Below are 18,147 nucleotides of genomic sequence, written 5' to 3' on the forward strand. Positions count from 1 at the left end.
TAACAACCGGTCAGCAGGAGGCGGCGTGTGGGGTGGGGCAGAGCCGCCATGTTGCTCCGGAGATGGGGCCGAAGCAGGGAGGCGCCCAGAGGAGGTGGGATCAACCCAGAGGTGACTCGCGGGACTGAGGGTGGGGCTTGAAGCAGCCAGAGAAGGCCAGAGGGGTCGGGGGTGAGGCCATGTGTACTCAAGCTCTGGGTGGAGAGGTTAGAGTAGTGGTCGGCAAACTGCGGCCCCTTGAGTGTGGCTCTTTCACAAAATACCACGTGCGGGCACGCACGTACAGTGTGATTGAAACTTCATGGCCACACTCAAAGGGCCAAAGAGCCGCATGTGGCTCATGAGCCGCAGTTTGCTGACCACAGGGTTAGGGTGTCAAGACGGGACAGCGGGCGGGTAGGCTGGACTGTGTGATTTCGTGCACCAGGTCACTAGTCTATATATATAAAAGCCTAAGTCACAGGCCCACTGGCTAGTAGCTATGATGTGCACTGACCACCAGGGGGCAGACACTCAATGCAAGAGCTGCTGAGCTGCGGTGACTTGGCAGCTGCAGTTCTCGGGTGATGCACCCAGAACCAGAGAGGAAGGAACCCAATCCCAGGGTGCTGAGAACTGCCCTCTTGCAATCTGGGACCCCTCAGGGGATGTCAGAGAGCCAATTTTGGCCCAATCCCTGCAGGCCAGGCCGAGGGACCCCATTGGTGCACAAATCCATGCACCAGGCCTCTAGTTCCTCTATAAATATGCTTTATCAAAAGGTCTGTTTTTCCTGTATGTCCGACCTCCATTCCTTATTCCTGTTATTCTCTTTGCTTGACATAGTCTCTTTCCATAACTACTTATTAAAAACCCTAGTCCATTCTTTCAAGGCATACCGCAAAAGCCATCTTTTGCTTTTAAATCACTCATGATTTACCCTAAATGGAGGTGGTCTCCCTTTCTTTTAAATTTTTGCAGTTCTAATGAACTCTCATGGCACTCAATATTCTTTAGTGTGGGCAACTGAGAGTAAATTATAAATGTATTAACCTTTCATTTTATTTTCTTGGGGTATCCTTTCTAATTATATAATATCCCTAGCAATATATAAATTCATCAGTTTAATAAGGGAAGTCTCAAAAAGCATATGTATTTTTAAAAGATATAATTTAACCATGGTTACTAGAATAAGCCTTTTAAAAATCATATTTGCTGTCATTTAAATTTTTGGTTTAAATCAATACCCCATACAACATTAAATCTTGTTTCTATATTCCTCTCTCTTGCTACTCATGTTGGAAGCTAAATTTCAACCTGAAAATAAATAATGCACAGTGTTTAATCCTATCTTGTTACAATTTGTACAAGAAATTCAAATTGTGAAGGCCTTTCTTTCTATTATCTTTCTCTATGCTCATAATCCTTAATTTGTCACAATTAACAAATTTTGTGTACTGAATAGCTCATCCTATTTCCATCTGAAAAATAAGGCAGTCTATTTTCAGCATGATATTGAAGTATTGACTTGTTTCAGTTCACTCCCTCTAATTCCCTGCCTACATAATAGCTGGTTTGTTTATTTGTAAATGAACTGTGAGAAAGAAGCAGAATTACTTAGTTAACAAAGCTTTTAGAATCTGTCACACTTAGCTTTTCTTTTTCTTTTTCTTTTTTTAAAATATATTTGATTGATTTTTTACAGAGAGGAAGGGAGAGGGATAGAGAGTTAGAAACACTGATGAGAGAGAAACATCGATCAGCTGCTTCCTGCATGCCCCCTACTGGGGATTGAGCCCGCAACCTGGACATGTGCCCTTGACAGGAATCGAACCCGGGACCCTTCAGTTCGCAGGCCACTGAGCCACTGAGCCAAACCAGGTAGGGATGTCAGACTTAGCTTTGAATCTTGGCTTCACCTGGCTCAAATCTAGTAAGCAGTATCATCCTAAATTACTCAATATTCTGGGTCCTCAATTTCTTGATCATTAAAATGAGAATATTACTTAAAGGTTATTAAAAGGACAAATGAAAAATTAGGTACCATAAACAAAGCATGTCTTATTACAGGACTTATCCACTATTTGGGAAGTTGTTATAATTACCTATTGGAAGCCATAAATTTTTAAATGTAGGCCAAGATCCCTAAGAGTCAATGCTGACTTTGAAACTGCCAAACAATACAGCTTTTATAATGGAAAAAAAAAAGTTATTGGTTTTACTGACATAGGCGAGAATACATATTGTAGTAAAGATCTTCAACATGAACAATAAGTGAGATAATGAATCATAAGGAAAGTAGAAAGTGATACATAAACACTTGCCATCATTATTATTATTGGTAGATTACAATTGGACATAACTATGCAATAATTTTAAAGCCATACATAAGGAAATAGGACAAATACATTTGGAGACCAAAGAAAAGGAGCTTAAAGAAAAGGGTAATGCTTACTATTCAAAGAAATTGATGTTTTCTTACCTGAATCACTTGCTGCAACAACAACTGTTCCACCAGGAGCAAAAGGATCATTGTGTTTCAATGTTTCTACCTAAACAAATTATACAAAACCATGAGAGAGGCAACATTTCATAGCTGAAACCTCATTGCCACACCAAAGAAAATATTCTTTACAAACTCTAAATTCATTAAGAAATATGGGGCATTACGAACAAATGTTTCCCCCTACTAATTTGCAATCTTATTAAATCAAAATGATACATATCATTTTCTAATCTCCTTTTATTATGAAATACAATATCCACTCATAAAATTGTATTAATCATATGTATAGTTTAACAAATAAGTATCAAGTGAACACATATGTAATCATCTTCCAAGAAACTGCCAACACCTCAGAAGTCATGTGTTCTCCAATCACCATCCCATCCCTCCTCTGTAGAGGTAATTATTATCTTGACTTTGGTAGTATCCATTTCTTTTTTCTTCATAACTTTGATACTTGTATAGATGCACACTATTTTAACTTTTTATTTTGAAGTAATTTTAGATTTCTAGAACAGCTGTAAGGATAATACATAGCTCCCATATTCCCTTCACCCAGCTTCTTCTAATGTTAATATCTCATATAATCATGGTATAGCTATTAAAACTGAAGAATTAATACTGGTACAAAACTATAAACTATAGATTTTTATTTGGATTTTACCAGTTTTTCCATTAATGTCCTTTTCTTATTTCAGGATGACATACTGCATTTAGGATGCACACTATTCTCTTAAAATCCTAGTATTTAATATAGAAAGTGCTAAATTTCCATTTTCTATTTGTTATCTAAAATAGTTTAGCATTCTTCCCCTTAAAGAAAACATGCACTTGTGTATTAGGGAAAGGGAAGGAACGGAGGAATAGAGAGGGTGTTTCTGTTAAAAAGATCCTGCCACTTTTAAATATGCCATGTAAAACTCTGTACCAAGTAGCAAGGGTGAGTAGCTACGAGTGAGGACTTTACCAGAAGCCGGTTGTCTTCCCACTTTACTTTAGTTTTTAATCATAGTCAAACAAATTGTGTTTTTAGGAAGACAACTGAATTTCTTCTTTCTGGCATCAGGATGTTTGTACGAGGCCATCCAAAAGCCTTGGCAGACAATGAAAGGGGCATGAAAAGAGCTTTGCAATATTTATCTCCCACTCTGACTTATGGCTATCAATGTCATCTATTTCTAATCATCAAGAAATTGAATATTATAACTGAGTGACAAAGGATAATGCAGAGCTCAATTTACAAATTCCCAAGTAAAACAGGCGTATTTGAAAAGAGAAAAGTAATGCTGAGACTTATATTCTCTGTTTATAAAAGAGGACCCATTAAAACTACTAGCAGAAAGAATTACTACTAATGAAGTTTTCGAATTAAAAATGACAGTACTTATTTTAATTGATGCCTATGATACTATTTATAAAACTAGCACACTAGCTTATATGCTGATTATATCTGCTGAATAATGAATAGCAATCAAAGAAAAAAATTAAGCTGGTCTGTATAGGAAAAAAATTTCCATGGTTCCTAATATAATCATCAAAATATTGGTGTGAGATAGTCACTGGCATGATAATTTAAATCACCAACTATTATTGCTCTTCTCTTGACTTGGAGGGAGGAAAAAAAAACAGGCCTGGTTTTTAATAATAGTTTGCTAGTTTTGTGTACCATTACAGAGAGAAATGGAAAAAGCATGCCTACATGCATGTCAGGTTTAATTTCTATTCCTTCACCGAACACTGTGCAATCGCCCTAAAAGGGCAATGGGCTAGCAAGGGAAAGAAGATGGACACGTAGTCCATCTATCCAATATAATAGGAGGGCAATACGCAAATCGACTGAACGGCGAAACGACTGGTCGCTATGATGCACAATGACCACCAGGGAGCAGACGCTCAATGCAGGAGCTGCCTCCTGGTGGTCAGTGAGCTCCCATGGCGGGGCGCTGCTCAACCCGAAGCCGGGCTGATGGCTGGTGAGTGCAGCAGTGGTGGCAGGATCCTCTCCCACCTCCGCGGCAGCACTAAGGATGTCCGACTGCCCACTTAAGCCATCAGTTGGACATCCCACGAGGTCACCCAGACTGCAAAAGGGCACAGGTTGGGCTGAGGAACCCTCGCCCCCCCGAGTGCACGAAATGTCGTGCACCAGACCTCTAATACATATATATATATATATGGCTAATATGCAAAGTGTCCCCTTGGGAGTTCTACCAGGAGTTCGATCACTTGCTATGATGTGTGCTGATCACCAGGGGGTGGCACGGAATGAAGAAAGACCCCGCCAGCAGCCGATCGTCCCTGATCCCAGGCCAGGCCTAGGGACCCTACCTGTGGAAGAATTTCGTGCACTGGGCCTCTAAAGAAGGAATAAGTGGTCACAAAAGTCTATGTTATGTTCAGTTTGATAATTAGGAAATTTAGTACAAAAAAGTAATTTTCATAACTAAAATTCAGATGGTATCCTATGTAATAAAAGAGAAAAATGGTAATTGGCGTACAACCGATACCCTTTTCATTGGCTAATCAGCGAGATATGCAAAACATATCAACCTTCTAAAATTAATGACTATATATATTTTATATATATATGAGAACTTCGAGTCCTAAACTGAAAGGTTTCCTCTCTGATCCACAGAATCTGAAGCTGTCCCTAATGTAATTGCTTCCAAGGGGGGAATACTGATTATACTTTCTGACTGGCTGTCACACTCCTCTGAGTTAATCACCATCCCCCATAAAATGCCTGGCTCAAAACAATTGTGAGAATTCAGGGCTGAATCTCTGGTGGTTTGAGCAGTAAACTAATTCAAATGTGTGAGGGATGTTTTACTAGTAGTCCCCAAAGCTCAGAGGATTTTATTAAGCAGGTGACATTTTCTGATTTTTAGATATCTCATTTTTCAAATCCAAATATTCTGGATTTCTACAAGTGTTTCTACATCATGTTTAAAAATCAGAATAACACAATTCTGCATTGGGTTGCTTTTGAGAGCACAAAGCCATTGCACTGGTGTTTTGATGAGCTATCTATTCTATTTTTTATTCTCCTTCATTCGCCTGTTTTGTAATGACCTAATGTCTTACTCTCTTTCTTACATCTTCTGTTCTATTCACACCACTCTTCTTATCATTTCTCCTTGTCTGCAAGCATGCTTCTACTTGAAAGCAATCATACTTATTGCTGCTACCCTAGAACATCCTTCCCCATTATTTTGGCTATTCAATAGAGTCCTATTGAAAACTTTAGGTCTTCCCATAAGACTTTATTTAAAATTACAATTCCTCTTGAACACTTCTTATACCTCTTTCTTTATTTTTTCCATAGCATTTACACAGTAAAACTTCCATTTTTATTTTCATTAACTATCTTCCCACCTCTAGGACAAAAACTCCATAAAGACAAAGATTTTGCTTCCTTTATGTTCTGCTATATTTTCAGCCCTTATTGTTGGTCCTCAAAAATTATGAAGTAAAACAAATATTTCATCAGAATTATCCAGTCTAAAATACTCCTATGAAAACTATAAATAGACTCTGTGAGTCCAGAAGCACTGCTTCCAAGAAAGCAGATGCTTTTACCAGGGGAAAAGTAAGAGTCCTGCTACACACAAAGCTACAGCTGCTGCTGCTCAGCCCACAGACAGCAGAAAAAGAAAGGAGTTAGATACTGTTGAGGTAAAGGACCGTGATGATCATGAAGAAGAGGGTATCTCTTGTATACTAGGATGGGTAAGAATATGTTAGGCTCTCAGATGATCCACTGGGCATTTCTTGACATCACCATGACTAAATCTATATATATAAAAGCCTAAGCGACCGGCCAACCAGCTGCCAGGCTGACCGGCTGACCGGCTGACCAGCGGGAAAGAAACAGCCACAAGGGAGCAAATGGAAGCAGGCTATGCACTCACAGTGCCCCCTTTAGCTCTGACAGTGCCATCTGGGATACAAGTTATACAGCCATGCCAGCTATGAAGAAAATAAAACGACCCCCCCACAAAGGAGTGCCTTGCCCGGCTGGCATGGCTCAGCGGTTGAGCATCAACCAAGGAACCAGCAGGTCACGGTTCGATTCCTAGTCAGGGCACATGCCCGTGTTGTGGGTTTGATCCCCAGCATGGGGCGTGCAGGAGGCAGTCAGTCAATGATTCTCATCATTGATGTTTCTATCTCCCTCCCTCTCTGAAATAAATGTATACTAATAAAAGGGTAATGTGCTAATTAGAACAAAAAACTTCCAGACAACTTTCTGGATGTCCTTTTGGACAAAGCCATGGTGGCGGGGCCGAGGCAGAGGTGTTTAGGGGCAATCAGGCCGGCAGGGGAGAGCAGTTAGGGGGATCAAGCCAGCAGGGGAGAGCAGTTAGAGGGGTCAGGCTAGCAGGGAGAGCAGTTAGGGAGATCAGGTCGGCAGGCAGGTGAGCAGTTAGGAGCCAGTGGTCCCGGATTGCAAGAGGGATGTCTGGCTGCCAGTTAGGGGGATCGCAGGTATCGAACCCAAACCAGCAGTCAGACATCCCCCAAGGGTTCCCCGATTAGAGAGGGTGCAGGCTGGGCTGAGGGAACCATCCCCCCGCCCCCGTGCATGAATTTTGTGCACCGGGCCACTAGTGATTTTATAAAATTAATGCTCCAAAATCCTCCAGTAAGGTAACCTAACTTACTACTGAAATTCCCTCTCTTCTTTATCAGCCATCCACTCCTGACTTTGACAATATGACTTAGCACCTACACAATGCTACCAAACACCAGCTAGGATAGCAGGAAATGGCAGTTGTTTATTTTGGTTTGTTTGGTCTTTAAAATTATATCCCTTCAAGAACAAAGACCAGCCTTAAAGAAATAGAATATACTTTTGAGGAGAGATAATGACTGGAGGCATAATCAGAGGCCTGTTTTTGTTTTTGTTTTTTTTTAAAAAAAGATCACAAAATCAGGGGTTTTAAGAGCTATGAAGAAATAAAGTTCCTTAAGATTTTTAATCAAGATTTGAATTCAGTTACATCATTTACTAACTTATTACCACTTAACCTCTCTAAGCCTCATTTACTTTATCTTAAACATGAGGACAATAACATAAGCCTTACAGGATTATTGTGACGATTAAATAAGGTAACACAAGAAAAGAACTTCGCACCATGCCTAGCATATAGAAAAGATTAGATAAACAGCTATCATTATATTATTAATTTGTTTTTTGTTTTGTTTTGCTTTTAATGGATATATTAAGAGGAAATGCAAGCTGCTTTAGAAAACTGGGGAGAAAAGAGGAAAAGTAAGAATAAATGGCAGAAATATTTCACCAGAATAGAGGACCAGGAGAAATTTGTTTATTTTTAAAATTTATTTTTAAATTAGAAAAAGCTGCTTTGGCTTTTTTGCTCTTTAATGATACGAGTGAAGAATGAGAGGGTGGAATAAGGTGAGAGGGAAAGAATTCAGGTTACAGCCAATTTAAGAAGAATTTGGCAAGTGGGTCCACACTGCAAACTATGTGTTATAGGAAAACACAGTATCCAGTAGCCTGTGGAAACCACAAATATTCAGTTACGGAGGCATTTGCTCAGTTTTACATCAATGGAAAATACCAGCTGTTGGCCAAATAGTTCCTTACCAAATACAGTAAGGAAGCAATTTGAGAACATCAAAATCTATTATCTTTAAAACAATCAATTACTCTTTTAAGAAAGTATTTTCCTTTTTTAAAAAATCTTATTGAATTTATTGAGGAGACATTGATTAATAAAATTATATAGGATTCAAGTATATAATTCTATAATACATCGTCTGTATATATTATTGTATTCATCACCAAAGTCAAGTCTCCTTCTGTCACCATTTAACTCTCCCCACCCCTTTATCCTTTTCTACCTCCCTTCACCCCTTTTTTCCTTTGGTAATTACCATACTGTTGTCTGTGTCTAAGAGGTTTTTTCTTAGGAAGTATTCTCTTTTTTCTTTTTTTAATCCTCACCCAAGGATATTTTTTCATTGATTTTTTAGAGAGAGTGGGTGAGAGAGAGGGAAAGACAGAGAGAAATATCAATGTGAGAGAAACACATTGATTGGTTGCTTCCTGCATGAACCCTGACCAGGGCCTGGGCTGAGGAGGAGTCTGCAATCAAAACACGTATCCTTTCGGTCCCCAGGCCGATGCTCTATCCACTGAGCCAAACTGGCTAGGGCTTAAGGAAGTATTCTTAGTCCAAGAGTAATGAAAGACAAAATTTTTGCTTCAAATGCCTGTCACTCAACTGATCCTTTCTGGGTCTGGTTTACTCATAAACATGAAAATCCTGCCCCCCAAAAATAAGCCTCCAAATAATTTTTTTTTACAACTCCCAAATTACTCATAATTATTGAAATTAAATCATAGCTACATAAGTTTGTTAGAATATTTCATTATATTACTTTATTTTAAATATGTTTAAATACCCATGATATAAAGATTTTGTTTTTAAAGCCTCCAGATGATAAACCACTTTGTTGTATAACCTTGACTGTGCTAAGTTAATTATTCTGAGTCCAAGTGTTCTTATTCTTAAAGTAGACACATCAACACCAATTTTGCAAGGTTGATGTGAAGATAAGGAATGTAAAGCACACAGAAGTATCTGGTCATATTATGTGGTTATTAAATAGTGATTGTTGTACTATGTATGTTCTCAAGACTCTGACATTTAGTGGGAATTTGTACTTTTTTGTAAGACAACATTCCAGATGTGTCTATAAAATAACAATTATTTTATTTTTCTAAAACATTAATGTTGTTCCCTTTAAATTGATTTTCATTATTTCAATAATGCATATCAAACATTTCTAAAAACCTTTACTTAACACATTGCGGACCAGTAGTTTTATTGCTAGCTTTACCCAGTGGCCAGATAAGTTTCTATTGAATGAGTACAAAAAACATTTTACATAAATGTTAAAGGCACACTTTAAAATTAAATACCCATTGCATTTTGAAGTTATTTATTACATGTTCTTAGAAGTTAATATTTTTTTAAAATGATACTTTGTAAAACACTGTGTAATATAAAAACACGAGAATTCTTGTGATCCGTTCATAATGTGTTTTAATATTGGTATATGGATTTCTCATCATTTATTTTAATACTAGAGGCCCAATGCACAAAATTCGTGCACGGGTGGGGTCCCTAGGCCTGGCTGGTGATCAGGGCCAATCAGGTTCCCTGCCTGCCCTCTTCCTCCTTCCCTTGCTGACCACGTTTGCCACCACCCACCCCCGGTTCCCCATCCCAGCCTGGGGCCTGGTCCCAGTTGGGTGATCGGGGCCTGTCGGCCTGGGGTAGGGACATGGGAGGTTGGCCACTGGCCCTGAGGAGGGAGTTGGTCCTCGGCCGCCCTGGAAAAGGTGCCGCGTCCACCGCCACCCACCCCCGGTTCCTCATCCCAGCCGGGGGGTCCTGCCCGAATTGGGCAATCAGGGCCTGCTGGCTGAGGGGAGGAACCAGGAAGTTGGCCAGCAGGCCCCATCGGTGATCAGGGCCTGCGGGCTAGAGGCAGTTCCTGCATTGAGTGTCTGCCCCCCGGTTGTCAGTGGGCGCTATAGCGACCGGTCATTCTGGTGGTTCTGTCATAACAGTTGCTTCGGCTTTTATATATATAGATCCCCAATGGGACAATATTTGGTCCTTTGAAGGGTAGACTTGATTTTTGGATGACATAAGTTATTCTAGTTAATTCCAGTGGGTGATCAAGCTCTGAACCAAAAACTAGATGGGCTGAATGAAACAAAATCCTATATGGCCCATCAGAAGTAACCTAAAACAGGATTCTTTCACCTGTATATTGCAAGAAACTCACAACACTTGTTACCCATTTAACAGTTTTTAACTCTCCCACTTACCGAAGTAGTACTGCTATTGCTGGCTGCACTGAAAGGGTCAGTACTAGAAGTGACAAAGGGATCAGCAGAAGATTGTTTGAAGAAACAGTCAGAGGCAAATGGATCTGAACCTTTGAAAGGATCACCTCCAAATGGATCTAAGAAAACACAGCATTATTATGAGACTAAAAAACTATTATACTGAATTTCCTGTCACCTGAAGGGATGACAACTGCAGTAATAGAAAGACATTTTGTTATTTTTTTATCAGTCAAAATACTTTATTTATAAAAAATTTATCTTTTTGTTGAAAGTATTACAGATGTCCCCTCCCTCCCATCCCCATCCTCATCCCCATTTTGAATTCCTACAGAATCTAAGTTAGGTACTTTCTATTGATCTTTAAAAAAAGGTATAGACAGTTCCATCTAGTTAAGCAGCTTTAATTAACATTCTTCACCATTCACCCAAAGCACACCAATAATTCCAACACTTACTACACAAATGTTTCCTGTATGATAGGTTTTAATAATACCTCTAAGTTAGTTCTAATTGGGGGTGCTCCTAATTGAAGGAGGGTGAACTAGAAATTCCATAATGGTTTTGATAAAAGATAAGTGTCCTTAAAAAAAGAAAATCCTCACCAGAGGATATGTTTATTGATTTTAGAGAGAGAGGAAGAAACATTAATGTGAGAGAGAAACATTGATCAGTTGCCTCCCATATACACCCCAACCAGGGATTGAATACACAACTTTGATATGTGTCCTGACTGGGAATCAAACCAGCAACCTTTTGGTGTATGGGACAACGCTTGAACCCAACTGAGCCACCCGGCCGGGACAAAAGACAAGAGTCTTTTACATAATAAACTTATTTTTTAAAACTAGCATATAATTTTAAGGGATCCCATTTTAAGACTCTTAATTTATGCGATCATTAACTAAAATAAAACAACAATAAAAACTTTTAAATGTCTTTCTTTCTCTAGCTCAAGGTAACAGCCAATATTTGGAACAGGTTCACAAAGCAAAACTAAATGGTACAAATGACTGGCTTTATTCTAATGCAAAATCTCAGAAAAAGAATATCTTAAAGCCTGGCTGGTGTGGCTAAATTGGTTGAGTGTCATCCCATGCACCAATAGGTCACTGGTTCAATTCTGGCCAGGGCACATGCCCAGGCTGTGGGCTCAATCCCCAGCAGGGGGCATGCAGAAGGCAGCAGATCAATGTTTCTCTCTTCTCGATGTTTCTATCTCTCTCTCCCTCAAATCAATAAAAACATACTTTTTTAAAAAAGAATATCTTGCCCTAGCTGGTTTGGCCCAGTGGATAGAGCATCGGCCTGAGGACTGAAGGGTCCCAGGTTTGATTCCTGGTCAGGGCACATGCCTGGGATGCGGGCTGGATCCCCAGTAAGGATCCATGATTCTCTCTCATCATGGCTGTTTCTATCACTCTCTCTTCCTCTCTGGAATCAATAAAAATATATATTCTCTTTAAAAAAGAATATCTTAAAAAGCCTGACATTTAGTAAATCTTTAAGACGTTTCTTTTTGTCCTAGCCAGTTTGCTCAGTGGTTGGAGTGCTGGCCCTTGGACTGAAGGGTTCCGGGTTCAATTCTGCTCAAGGGCACATACCTTGGTTGCAGGCTCTCTCCCAGGCCCCAGTCAGGGAGTGTGTGGAAGGTAACCAATCGATGTCTCTCTTTCTCACATTGATTTTCTCTCTCTCTGTCTCTCTCCCTTCCTTGCACTCTCTCTAAAAACCAAAGGAAAAATATCCTCGGGTGAGGATTAACAAAACAAAACAAAACAAGACAAAACAAAATATGTTTCCTTTTCCTCCATTCATTGGAGTAGAGTGTAAAAAGAAAGTTCTAAGCCCTGTAGTGTAACTCAGAATATTTACCTAATCCTTGACTAATAAGGAGAAATCAGTGTAAATATTGCTAAAAGCATCAAAATATAAACACTAATGTCATTTTTTAAAAAGTAAAGCTAACAGTTAATTCACAAGAATCTACCACTTTCACTCTAAAAATGCAAGGAACACACAAGTGAAACCTTAGATAAGTTTCAAAACTAAATAAAAAGTTAAGTCCATTTCCTATAACTACTCATTAGGATCTCTCATTCCTAAATACAACATAAATTTATAATATACTGACCAATTTTCCCAAAAGGATCATCCTTGAAAGGATCACCTATGATAAAATAAATAAGCAGAAATCAAAATAATATTTACTATGTGGCACCATTACTTAAAGGTAACTTTAAAACAAAAGCACAGTTTCTTAAAGCAATATTTGTTTCATTAATCCCACCGCAAAATAAATAAAACAATGAATGCCATCCACCTTTAGGAAATATTTAAAATAATAAAGAATAAAGGTAGAACATCAACACACCTCCTAAGAGAGTCAAATTTGAATCACAGACTATACTTACCTCTTTATCACAAGTTACAGAAGGATGAGAAAAGACAGGCACGACAGCAAGAATTTTACTAACAAAATCTCTACTTTTCACAACAGTATGAAATGAGTATTACCATCACCACTACACTCATTACTGCCATGACTCTAAACCAGTCACGCTTAGTCATGGCAGTAATGAGATCAGTCTGCTATCTTTAAAACTGATATAAATTGACCTATCAGTTTCACAAGGTGATTTTAGAAATAAAATGCAAAAAGAGCTTTAACACAAGTAGTATTTAGCATAGTTTAGAGTGACATCAGATAGTTTAATTTATTAAACTTATGTTTCTTCAATAAGACTGAGGGAACCTTAAGGGCAGGGATCAGGATACTATTATAGCTTCCATTGTTTTAAAAGCATGATATTGGCACTTTTAGTAAATAACTGCTGATTGACTTAAGAGTGCTCCACATCTCTCCTTTTGATCCCTATTCTGAAGAAATATACTCTTATTCAGGAGTTTCTAAATCATAATTAAAGGCGTAGTCCTAGGATTTAGTTGCGTAAAGATGACAAATACTAAAATCTGAGCATATAAAACCTTACTCTCCACTCCACTTTTTAATAACAAGTAGGCTCTCAAAATTGAGGCCCTAATTCTTATACAGTTTATACATTTAAAAGCCTTTTTTTGGTAAATCTATAATATAAAAATAGGAGTACTTACTGCCAACAAAAGGATCAGACTGGAAAAAATCCAAGTTTGTATCTGTAACTGGATCTGTCAGGGAACTTGATTCTACAGTAAATGGGTCTTCCTAAAAATAATTTTAAATTAAAAAAAAAATTTAGGAATCAAAGTTTTAAAAGGTAACATTTTAAAATAACATGCTTTGAAAAATCAACTGATGGTAATATAACAAATATTTCTGTAGCAAAAAGTTCATTTAACACATTTTCCTCTTTCCTTAGCATAAAGGAAACCACCAATAAGAGCATTTACATATAAAATTATTTTTACCTCTTTTGAAAGTCTGTCACTGTTAAATTCAGGACAAACTTTTTCATTGACAGCTGGAGTCACCACTTCGATTTCATCAGTCACACCACAAGGCGGTATTTCAGGACTACTTCTTACCTACAAAATATTAATGCCACAGGACTAACAATGTATTTTCTACTTGGCAGGAAAAAATGACAAAGAAAACCCCCAAATTACTAGAAAATAAAAAGGCAAGCAGAATATATTCATTGAATGACTTCCCCTATAATCTTTCTTGGGAAATGGTATCACCAAGCATAGATGTCACTGAGGTCTTCCTTAACCACTTCCCTTTGGTCATCCCTCAGCTAGATTCCATGTCTTACAGTATCTGCCTCCTACCTTTTTTTCAGATTCTTATCTTCTTTTTCATCCTATCACTATCCTCCATTTATATCATTTCTGGTCCAAATTATAGTAACCTTCCAACTGCTTTTGTGCCTCCAATATATGCCCTTACAATCTATCCTTTCTTATAATAGTCAAAGTAATAGATTTAAAATATATATCTGATCTTAACCCTTCAGGCTAAAAGTCCTCCAATGGCTTCCCATTGGTTTTTGGATTTATAACAGTAGATAATAAGGCTTAATGCCCTGGCCAGTTGCTCAGTGGTTAGAGCGTCAGCCCATGGACTGAAGAGTCTCAGGTTCAATTCCCAGTCAAGGGCACATACCTCAGTTGCAGGTTTAATCTCTGGCCCTCGTCAGGCCCGAGCGGGAGGCACCCAATCGATGTGTCTCTGACACATCTCTCTCTCTCTCTCTCTCTCTCTCTCTCTCTCTCTCATCCCTTCCACTCTCTCTAAAAATCAATAGAAAAAATGTCTTCACTCCTTGGGTGAGATTAAAAAAAAAGTGGCAGGGGCAATCTCCATTTAACACCACGCTGTCTTTGAAGAATAACCTAGTAGTTTTACCTTTTGTGCTTAAAAGAAAATTCTATGATGTGTCTAACACTGTACTGTCTAAATAAAATCAAGTATTAATTTTACATCTCTTACTGCTTAATTTAGACTAAAGCAACTCTCACATGGACCATTCCAACAGTCTTAATATGTGTCCAATCCAACTCTCCAATCCACTTTTCACATTTCCTAAAAAGTAAGTTTAATCCTGTTACTTCTTGCTTAAAATTCTTAAATGCCTACCTACTTTTGTTTTTTTGTTTTGTTTTAAAAAATATATTTTATTGATTTTCCACAGAGAGTAATGGAGAGGGATAGAGAGCCAGAAACATCAATGAGAGAGAAACACCGACCAGCCACCTCCGCACATCCCCCACTGGGGATGTGCCTGCAACCAAGGCACATGCCCCCGACCGAAATCGAACCCGGGACCCTCCAGTCCGCAGGCTGATGCTCCATCCACTGAGCCAAACCGGCTTTGGCCCTACCTACTTTTGTATGATAAATTCCCCAATTCTTCAAGATAAATCCAAATTCTTTTTTAAAAATCCTCATCCAAGATATTTTTTCCATTGATTTTTAGAGGGAGGGAAGGTAGGAGAGAGAGAAACATCGATGTGAGAGAGACGTATCAATTGGATGCCTCCCACACGTGCCCCAAACCAGGGCCAGGGATTGAACCTGCAACCCAGGTATGTGCCCTTGACTGGGAATGGAATCCTGACCCTTGGGTGAGTGGGCAGACACTCTAACCACTGAGCTATATCGGCCAGGGCTACATCTAAATTTCTTATCGTCTGGCTCTTTCTGACCGAAAAGTGGTCATTTTTATCCAGGTACACATTACCATCACCCAGGGAATTTGTTTTTAAAATATATGTACCTAGCTATATCCCAGAAACTCTAGTTTGGAGCAGGGCTCAGGCATCTATATTCTGATAAAGTACCAGAGGTAAGGCGGGCGGCCACCAGGAGAAAGCCACATCTCCTATCAATACTCTCCACCATCACAAGATACTCTTCACAAACTTCCCACGACCCTGTGCAGCATGTTTTCTCACGCCTCAGACCTGATGCTCATGCTGCTCTCTCTGCCAGGAATGTACCACTTCTCCTTTGCTTACGTACCCCTTTTTCACTTTGAAGGTCACTTGTGAAGTTCTCCCTATAACATCTTCTCTGAGCCCCCTCCAACCTGAATGTCCCACGCCTGCTTTGTCACAGCCCTTTCACACAGTGTTACACTACTACACTGTGCTGCTTGAAGGCAGAGTTCCTTTGTCTTTTTTCTCTATAGCTCTCACACATAACACAGCAGTACTCTTTTTTTTTTTTTTGCTTTTTTAAAAAATTTATTTTTATTGATTTCAGAGAGGAAGGGAAAGGAAGAGAGAGATAGAAACATCAATGATAAGAGGGAATCATTGATTGGCTGCCTCCTGCACGTGGGACCAAGCTCGCAATCCAGGCATGTGCCCTTGACCAGAATCGAACCTAGGACCCTTCAGTCTGCACACTGATGCTTTATCCACTTAGCCAAACTGGGTAGGGCAAACAGCAATACTCTTTTACACAGTCAGTGGTCTCTAAATAACTGGTAAATAACTGTCCTCAACATTAGGAAATAAAGCATTACTTACAGCTCTGGGTGAGAATATTTAAAAACAATTTCTAAAAGTTATTATCTACCAAACTACTGTTTTGAAAACATATATACAAGTAGACCGGTTAAATTACATTTTAAAATTGTTAAAACTCTTACAACTGTTGGATTAGTTCCTACTCTCTCAAAAAAAGAAAATCTCCATTGTCCTCAGAAAGGCAAGGCCACATAGTTGTATCAGGTATGATATCAACAAAACTTTTATCTGAATCAATTTTTTTTCTGAAGTTGATTTTGAGGGTTAGGGAACTGTTAGACTCACTGGAGACTCCTGGTGTATGGGCTCCGACTCTAGGTTGCTCTGGCCTTCAGCATGTTCATTCAGGTTGGCTGTTTCACTGCTGCTGGTGCTGAGGCTGCAATAATCTGTAGTGCCATTTACAAGAATGCTGTGTGGGCTACTGCGCCAATTTAATGGATTACTATGGTTTTCCAGTTCTTTCATTTCCATCAATTTCATTTGTATCTGTCAACACAAAGTACAAGTACAAACAGAATTTATTACCAGAAAAACATGCAATGTAAATATGGCTATATCCGTAGACTTGATCAAAGATACATTTGCTTCTATAAGGAGAATATGCTGGGAATGAAGCATGAGGTAGAGATTTCAGTAATCCATCCCAGTAAGTTCTCCTCTTGAAATTCCAATACATGTGGATTTTGAAAGCTCTAAGAATTTTGACTCAAATATTTGCATACTGGCAGACCTTTAGGGTATAATTAGAAAAAGAAGGGTCAGGGTAATGGGGAAAAGAGAGCAAAGTGACAGAGCAAGAGAACATTGTGTAGTGAAGCATTAGAAGAGATAAAGGAAGTTGAGGGACAATACACGAGGTTTTAGATCCACCCATACTCTTATTGGGAAGGAGAGGAGTAAAGACAAAGATAGTATGAGCTCTGGGATTTCTTATTAATGAACCAGAGCTCATGAAGTAGTTTCTAAATCGGAGGTGGGGCACTGTTTTTCTGCCAAGGGCCATTTCGATATTTATAACATCATTCATGGGCCATACGAAATTATAAACTTAAAAATTACCCTGCTATATTGGTAAAAATTTTTAATTAACTCACTCCTCATGCCTTGGCAGGGCCAGACCAAATGATTTCACACGCCTTATATGGCCTTCAGGTGGGACGTTCCCTGACCCTGCAAATCTAAGCAATGCTAAATATGCTAAATAAAAGACACTTTATTGTCATACTCTTTATGTATGACTTTATACTCTTGGGACAATAGTGGGACACAGAGGGTAGAAGTCAATAAATTTTAATACACACACACACACACACACAAATGTTGGGGCTCAGTGGCAAGAAAAAAATGCTTATTTATATTAACATCTGTAAAGAATTTACAAATATTTTAAAGAGATTGAGAAGGCAGAATAAAAAAAATGTTTGAGTGAAAAGGAATATTCTAAATTTTCAGAAGCTCTGAGCTGGGCTCACGGCTGGCGAGCACAGTGGCAGTGGTGGGAGCCTCCCTCGCCTCTGCAATAGTTGGACATCTCCCAAGGGCTCCTGGACTGTGAGAGGGTACAGGCCGGGCTGAGGGACCCCTCCCCCCAAGTGCACGAATTTCATGCACTGGTCCTCTAGTATATAACACATTGCGTACCGCATAGAAATCTCTAAGACATACGCCAGGGACCGCACGTTTTTGGGCAAACTGCACGTTATTTAAATCATCATAATGCACTTCAGGTGTTGTTTTTCAATAATTAAAACATTTTTATTTACAAAAACAATTAAACAATTAAAGGTCCTAG

General features: G+C 38.9%; 1 protein-coding gene across 2 annotated transcripts in view; it reads right to left on the reverse strand.

Moving 5' to 3' along the window:
- Positions 1 to 18,147, reverse strand: part of EPS15 (epidermal growth factor receptor pathway substrate 15) — a 59,233-nt gene that overhangs the window by 14,895 nt on the left and 26,191 nt on the right. For both annotated transcript variants that reach the window (XM_015566932.1, XM_006768296.2), the window contains exons 4-9: positions 16,638 to 16,841; positions 13,785 to 13,901; positions 13,491 to 13,581; positions 12,511 to 12,546; positions 10,359 to 10,495; positions 2,462 to 2,531 (exon numbers count right to left, since the gene is read on the reverse strand). In XM_015566932.1, coding sequence (XP_015422418.1) covers positions 2,462 to 2,531; positions 10,359 to 10,495; positions 12,511 to 12,546; positions 13,491 to 13,581; positions 13,785 to 13,901; positions 16,638 to 16,841 — 655 coding nt within the window. The remainder of the gene's footprint in view (positions 1 to 2,461; positions 2,532 to 10,358; positions 10,496 to 12,510; positions 12,547 to 13,490; positions 13,582 to 13,784; positions 13,902 to 16,637; positions 16,842 to 18,147) is intronic.

This window comes from Myotis davidii, unplaced genomic scaffold (assembly GCF_000327345.1).
Source record: "Myotis davidii unplaced genomic scaffold, ASM32734v1 scaffold79, whole genome shotgun sequence".
NCBI classification, from domain to species: domain Eukaryota; kingdom Metazoa; phylum Chordata; class Mammalia; order Chiroptera; family Vespertilionidae; genus Myotis; species Myotis davidii.